The sequence below is a fragment of the Rhea pennata genome, chromosome 14 (genome assembly GCF_028389875.1).
Source record: "Rhea pennata isolate bPtePen1 chromosome 14, bPtePen1.pri, whole genome shotgun sequence".
Taxonomy (NCBI): Eukaryota; Metazoa; Chordata; class Aves; order Rheiformes; family Rheidae; genus Rhea; species Rhea pennata.
The window spans coordinates 18,811,350-18,818,919 of NC_084676.1; the positions used below are offsets into that span (position 1 = coordinate 18,811,350).

Below are 7,570 nucleotides of genomic sequence, written 5' to 3' on the forward strand. Positions count from 1 at the left end.
AGAAACAACATACAATATGAGATTGTATTACAGATAACTTGTGTTTTACCAAGAAGGTAAAAACAGATTTACAAATAGCAAGCATTGCAGTAGTCTAAAAGCAACAGAAAGGGTTTTTTTCACTGACAACACAAAGAAAAATTGACAATACAAACACATGCAGTTGTAAGTTATTGGTATTAGCACCAGACTCTATACAGCGCTTATGCATATGTCCAATTTTAAGCAAAATGAGTCCTTCTAAATCCAGTGGGAGCACAGACTTAACAGATCATACCACCTGCTTAAATATCTAAATCAGTGCCTAAAAAAACAGGCCTGAAGATGGAAGGTCTAAAGGTCTTTTGGACAAGGTTTGATATTTTTCCTAGAAATCGAGATTAAACATCTGAATGATTAATTACAGACTGTATATTCTAACAGACTGGTCTCAAATTCACTTTATAAATGTAATGATTTAACAAGAAGAAATTTTTTCCGTAGTAAAGCAAAATTCAGTTTGCTTTAGTCTTTACAAATACTATTAGGCTATCACAATTATGTGAAGCCTTACTGAGAGTCACTGAGCAATTCTTCAACAGGACTTCAACTGAAGGTCTGTAGATACCTAACGCAAAGCTCTTCTGCTCAAATTTTTTGACAGTTACATGTGCAGTTATTTCATTACAGAAGTGCCAGTCTTTGACCTCCAGCCACTTTCTCGTCACATGTACTTACAAACTAACTTGACAGGGCCAATGTGTACAGTTTGTATTTCGAGAATCCAGTTTGATGCGCAGGCAGGTCTGGGCTCACTGCTTTAGTATAAACACAAGAAGTAACCCCTCTGCCACCAGATGGTGCTGCATGTCAAATCAGAACACAAGTTAATACAATTAATTCTAGCTGAGCAAAAACCTTTAAGATTGCTCTTTATTATCAGATGTTTATCTCTCAGAAAATAATAGCAATATTCAGGCATTGCTAAGGAGCAACCTACCAAAGCCTGTATAATTTCCAAGACGCAAAATTTTCACCAATATTAAGGGACCAAGAAGCAGTCTGCAGTCACTCTGAAGCACAGCTACGATAGTTTGTGTTCAGTGGGACATATGCATTCTACCATGTGGGTTTTACAGTCCCCAGACTGAACTAATTCAGGCCCTTTACTCTTCAGAATAACACCTGAGACTTGCAAGAATAGTTTGATATCAAATTTAAGTTGCTATGACAAAACTTTGTAGGTTTGAGTTTCTTTTTTTACTTCCAATTTATTATTTTATCTGCTAAGAGATGAAGTTAATAGGATGATTTCAGAAAACTCTGGGATGTTTTGTTTTAGATAGATAAGACCAGGATCTGGACTAAGAATCAGTACAAAGTTCATTCTCCAGGTTGTCAGTAGAGATTTTGTTTGGTTAATTTTAAACATATTTCCGTTACTTTCCTGAGGCCTTATTTAGGCCACGCAAGTCACAGAGACAATACTGTGATTTAAGATTAAATGACACCTTTCTTCATGCAAACAGGGAGATTTGAATTTGATACAGGGTTGAGCACATATCAAGCATAGGATTTTGTTTAAAAACAAACTGCAAAGGCCGTTTTTTGTGGTATTTCCTCAAACATATTACAACCGTTTTCAGATTCAGAAATGCAGAAGAAAGCAACATCAATGTGCTTTAAAAACTGAGAGAGCACGAGGCGCCGTTTGCGTTTTCGCAATTACGCGTGCACAGCAGCGTGTACCACAACATGGTGCAAAATTGTCTGAAAAAGATAAAAAAAAAAAAGAAAGAAAAGAAAAGAAAGAAAAAGTGCAACGAAAAGCCAATGCAGGCTGCACACAGAAACGTAAACACGGACTCAGCACGCCAGGCCGGCGCAGCCGACCCGCGCCGCGCTGCTGACAGGCCGTCACGCCGTGGCTTTAGCAAACGGCATCCGTCTGAAAGCAGCTCTGGGGGGGAAAAATAGGTCTGGGAGGTAAAAAGGTTTCATTAGTGACGTAAGGAGATTAGCACGGAGCATTCAGCTTTGGAGGGGCAACAGCCGAAACCCGCACGCACGACTGGTTAGTATTTTGTGTAAAATACATGTGTATATATATTCATCTCTGTATCTATGCGCGCGCTATAAGAAGTTACTGTTATAAAGCCCTGCCCGCCCGCCCGCCCGCCCGGCACGGCACGGCCCGGCACGGGCCCCGGGGCGGCGCGGCCCGGCACGGGCCCCGGGGCGGCGCGGCCCGCCCGAGCGCGGCCTCCTCCCGCCGCCCTCCCGCGGCGGGGCGGGCGCCTGCGCTCGCAGCCCGCCGCCGCCCTCCGGCCGCCCCCGCTCCGGCCGCCGCCCGGGCCGGGCCGGGCCGGGCCGGGCGCGGGGCTCGCCGCCGCCGCGCGAGGCGCCTCACCATGGCGGCGCGGCTCCCGCCGGCCCCCGCCGCCGCCGCCAGCCGCCGCGCTCCCAGCAGCGCCCGCCACAGCGCGGCGCCGCCGCCGCCCGGCATGGCGCCCCCCGCGCCGCGCCGCGCCCCGCCCCCGGGAGGAGCCCCGCGCCGCGCAGGGCCAGGCCAGGCCGCGCCGCGCCGCGCCGGCGAGGCGAGACCTGCGCAGGGGCGGCGCCGCGGCCGCGCTCCCGCCGGGCGGAACCTCCGCGCACCCTCGCGCCCCTCGCGCCCCGGCCTCCGGAGCAGGGGCGGCGTGAGTTCTTTAGGGACAGCTCTAGTTCGGCATAGGTATCCACGGAGACGGATAGTGGGGAAAATCCAGCCGGGAGGGGACGGGGGAAGCGTTCTCCAGAGGTCCTTCCTCAAAATCTCGAGTCTTACGAAAATTAGAATACTCTCTAATTTTATCCTCAGTGATATCACGTTTTATCACTACGTTTTATTCCGTTTAACACACATAACTGAAGGACTTGACCTTTCCATATCTGGAAACTTACAGGAAACAAGAGGGGAAAAAAATTTTTTTTTGATTATTTTGTAGGAATAGAAATCCTTTGTTAAGCAACAGAACTTATGACTGTATTTGTTTCTTCTTTGTTTAATTTCCACTCTAAAGCTTCATACCAGGGTTTTAGGGCACACCTGTGTCACAAATAACTGTTACACCATCAAATAATCAAAGAAAATGCAACACAGCAGACTCTACCTTATTCAAGATCTTGCATAGTAGTTACAATTAAAACACCTCATCAATTCTTTACGTAGCATCAGGTGCAGACTTTCCAATTAAGCAAACATGTTAGCAGAAATTTTAATCAAATCTCAAAACAGTCTCACTAATTTAGATAAGTGATCCATACTTCAAGAGTTGCATTTATAGTCCTGTAAGAAAGTGACTTAAGATCACACAAAAGAAATGCATTTTAATTCCATAGGGAAGTGTTAAATAAATTATATCCCTCCCTCCCCCCCACACACACACCTCACACACAATACAATGAGCTTTAGAAAGTATTCTAAATCTTATGAAGAACTGCCATCGCAAGTCAGGCTGTTACTCAAAACTCACAAGCCACAGTGAACAAGATGAACAGCATCTAATCTCAATACCAAAGGTGGGAAATAGTTACCCTGTATAGAATTGTAGAAGTTATTAAATTTTTATTATTGCTGGTATTACTGTATCCAAAAGCGCAAAGCAAATAAATGCTGTTATAATTAAAATCTCTTTAGACAATGGAATCATTTGTTTGATATACACTAATTTTAAAGCATTTTTCTACTATAGTTCATTTCCCTGACAATCAATCTAATAACATCACCTTTCACGAACATAGCCCTTCAACACTTTATTATTTTAGAAATGCTTAAGTCAGAATATGGGTATGATCTGCGTGGGTCAACACACCCTAATTTCATAGTATATATTGCATCATTCACACAGAAACTATGGGTTTTGTAAAAGAATCCTAGATTCCACCCGAATGGAAGCAATTCTACTCTACTTTTTTACCAAGCAATGCCACATATACAAGCAAATATGCTGTAGAAATCTTAACTGATCAGCAAAGCACAGGGACTTCTTAAGAAGAAAGTAGAATGGTATCACATATTTACATTAAGGTACATTAAAAATAAGCAAGACAGAGCAATTTAATAAATACATTTTCAGTTAATATTTTTTTCATATTTGTTTACTTACCATGTTACATCATGTGTTTGCTTTTTATAGATTCAGTAGTTGATGAACAAGCAGATTTTCAGTCAAGATTATAAATTACAACCAACAAATTCAACAGTTCATTCTTAGTCCATTTTGTATGGACTAAAAGTACATATCTTGCTTATCAATAATCAAGAAATCCTGTCCTTGGTTCAGCATCTCAAGTTATTCTTGATGTTCATGCTCTTGTCCCGGGATTAGCCACCGAATGCTCTCAGTTCGAAGAGTTGCATACATAACAAAGCTAGCCAGAAAGAGTAAAGAAAACAGAAGTAGCCAATCTATTCCTTTTGTCAGAACGCTAGGCAGAGGGCCATCCCAGTCTTCCTCAGTCACGGCCACATCATTTTTAGCTTCTATTCCTGAAAAAAGAATCACTTGATCAACACCAATAATAATTATTCAATACAAATAAGTTGGTTACATTTGGAGCTTTATTCCTGCTCTCAAATTAAGGTGCGTATATAGTTAGACTAAAAATTTTGGCAAGAGAGTCTTTGTACTTTAACATGTCTATCATATAGTTTACTCATGCAGAATGAAAAGCAGGGGCAGGGGGTAGAAGGTTGGTATTTTTTGTTATATTATAAAATATAACAACTCCTAGCTCCTAATGAAGGCCCTCATTGGCCTAGCCTTTTTTTTTTTTTTTTAGTTGAAAAGAATACACCACAGAAAGCTGTCTGACTGCAAGCTCACAACGAGGGCAGCCAAATCACAAAAACTGGAATCCGTTTGTCTCTTCTAGCACTGTCATGTCCCCCAACCTCTGTCAACCTTACAAGACACACATTCCCAGTGTTCACCTGCCTTTATTCTCAAACTAGTCATAGGGAGAAAGAGGTGCTTGATCCTTCTCCGGCTAAACCTCATTGTCTCTCCCTGCTCTTTAAAAGCAGTCCAGTAAGTTGAGTTTCTGCTTTTAGCATGTCTGAAATCCAACTCACTAAAGCAAGTGCTTAGATGACCCACTGCTGCAGACAGTCCCTTCAGAGTCTTCATGAAACTCATTTAAAATAAGAACAAACAGAGAAGAAAGCTCAGTTTGGAGCTGAGAAGCAATTCTGTTCTTCCTATTGCTACATCAGAGCTGATTTACATACCTGTTTGATTAAAAATGAAGTCTTTCAGTGTTTCCAATGTTCTGTCTGTATGATTAAATCTAGCCATAGGTTTAGCACCTTGGAAAAGGAGGATATTGGGTACAGCCACAGTTCCAAATCTAGTTGATAAACTGATTGACATAAAACAAACACAAGATATGAAGGAAAAGAAATCCACTGGAGAAAGAAACAAGAGACTCACAATACAGGCATTGTCAGTTTTACTTTAATAATTTGCCACTTTATAACAAACAACATACAATCACCTTCTTATGGCATTATGGAAAAAGTTTACTCATGAATTACTCAACAATGTAAGATTCAGCATTGGATCAGCATGTTATTTCACCATAAACACATGTATTGTACGGGTCTTAGTTTTGTTATTCAAGAACATACCGAGGTGTGGGGGAGCATGTAACACTTCTGACTGATGAAATCCCAAAATGAATTAACAGAACAGAGTTATCAGTTTAATTATATTTACTGATAGAGTAACATTTTCCTATATGTTTAAAGTAAAGTTGTCAAGACGAAAAAATATATAAACAGCATAGCCAAAAATAAAAGGGACATATAACCATTTATATTGAACGTTTTTAAAAAAAAATCACTTCTGTTTTTACCACACAAAACTTGGTATTGGAAATAGACTGGTATAAGATCACAGAAAGTCGGAATTACCTGCTATGCTGAGATGCATCCAAGGCTAGGAAGCGAAGAGTTGGAAACGCTCGAGGTAAAGAATTAAAATGAGGTGCCAGGCTGGCAGAGAAGCGGCACCATGGTGTGTAGAACAAGACTAATGTACAGTCACTGCTGTTTGGGTTTAAGAACTCCATCAGATCCTTAGAGAAAGTATAATAAAAAGAGACACAAACGATTAAACATTTAACAGAGTTCTTGTACACAGGAAGGCATCTTTCAGTAAGCAGTTAGATACTTGATAGTATTTATCAAGTAGCTGAATATTTTTTTTTTTTTAATTAAAGTCTTCTCCCCTATAAGAAATAAACTGGAAACAGACACTGCCACTGGGAATACGTGCCATTAATAACTTCTGAGAGACACTCATCTGCCCACCATGAAAGCTGACAATTCACTACAGACACACAGGTGAGAGACAGACATGGATGCAGGACTGTGGATTGAGCTGCATCTCTAACATTTCTGTTCAGAACATGAAAAACCCCCTTGCTCAGATACTTATTAAGTATGTAGAATTTTAAAGAAATCGCTTATTAACATCAAACCTTTCATCATCGTAATTCATTTAAAATAGCAGTAAACTGAGCGATTTACTTACTTGAGAAACGTTCAGGATTTGTAGCGTGAAGTTTTCGACCCCGGTAACATTTCTCTCCTCGCAGTTCACTTTGGGTGTTTTCACGCCCTCGGTGCCGTTAGCCTCCTCAGCCGGCGCGGGCAGCACAGTCTCCAGCACAACCGGGGAGCCGGCGACCAGCTCTCGGCCGTGGGCGTCCGGCGGAGCCGAGGGGGCCGCGGGGCCGCCGCACTCGCCGCCTCCGGCCGCAGCGTCGCAAGCGCCCGTAGCCGAGGCGGCCGCGGCTCCATCGCTCGCCTCCGCCGGCACCACCGAGAGCAGCACGGGCTGCTCAGTGGGAGGCCCGCTGCCCAGCATCGCATCAGCCATCTCCGCCGTCCGGTACTGCGCCGGCCCGCCGCCCCCCGGCGCGGAGCCGCCCTCGGCGGGGGGCGCGGACCCCGGGGGCGAGCGGCCGCCCGGCTCCGCCGCGGCTCCTGCGGCGCGAAAGAGGCGTCAGCGGCCGCGCCGGGCAGGCCGCGGGCGCTGCCGTCCTGCAACAGGACCGGCCCCAAGCCGCTGCCCGCCGCCCCCCGGCTCGCCCCACGCTCCGGCCTCACCTGCAGGGACGGCGCCGCCGAGCCAGGCCAGCGCCAGCGCCAGCCGCCACATCCCCGCCGCGCCGCGGCCCTCCCGGCGCCGGCCGCGCTGCGTCTCCCCGGACAACGGCCGCTTCCGCCTCAGTGCTGCGCCACTTCCGCTTCCGGCGCACGACACCCGTGAGGGGGCGGAGCCGCCGCCATCTTGTCGGGGCGGGGCGGCGGCCGTAAATCAGCGCACGCGCTGGACTTTTTTTAGTGCCTGTTGCAAGGCAGGGAGTAATTCTACACGTTTGCCGAGCTGAGGGTTCCTTTTCCTGCTCCGACAGCTCACAGCGTTTTCGTATCTTGCCGAGGCATTGCTAGGCGACCCGAGTCACGCGGCCAAAAGGATGTTGCTGCCCGCAGTCGCTTCAGACTTCAAAAAGAACAAATGTCAAAAATGCCTTATAGGTA

General features: G+C 45.3%; 2 protein-coding genes across 3 annotated transcripts in view; both read right to left on the reverse strand.

The window, feature by feature from the left end:
* Window positions 1-4,286, reverse strand: part of PCBD2 (pterin-4 alpha-carbinolamine dehydratase 2) — a 29,641-nt gene extending 25,355 nt beyond the window's left edge. Inside the window, exon 1 of one of the 2 annotated variants that reach the window (XM_062587320.1) lies at window positions 4,128-4,286. In XM_062587320.1, coding sequence (XP_062443304.1) covers window positions 4,128-4,130 — 3 coding nt within the window. In that variant the 5' untranslated portion in view covers window positions 4,131-4,286. Of the gene's footprint in view, window positions 1-2,389; window positions 2,463-4,127 lie in introns of those variants that run through there. The other variant, XM_062587321.1, reaches the window with a different exon arrangement.
* TXNDC15 (thioredoxin domain containing 15) lies at window positions 3,008-7,242 on the reverse strand. The gene is made up of 5 exons (XM_062587323.1): window positions 7,125-7,242; window positions 6,558-6,956; window positions 5,936-6,099; window positions 5,252-5,382; window positions 3,008-4,510 (listed from the first exon to the last, which is right to left on the reverse strand). The coding sequence occupies exons 1-5, from the start codon at window positions 7,185-7,187 to the stop codon at window positions 4,314-4,316; spliced, it is 954 nt and encodes a 317-aa protein (XP_062443307.1). The 5' UTR covers window positions 7,188-7,242; the 3' UTR covers window positions 3,008-4,313.
* Window positions 7,243-7,570: the final 328 nt, after the last annotated feature.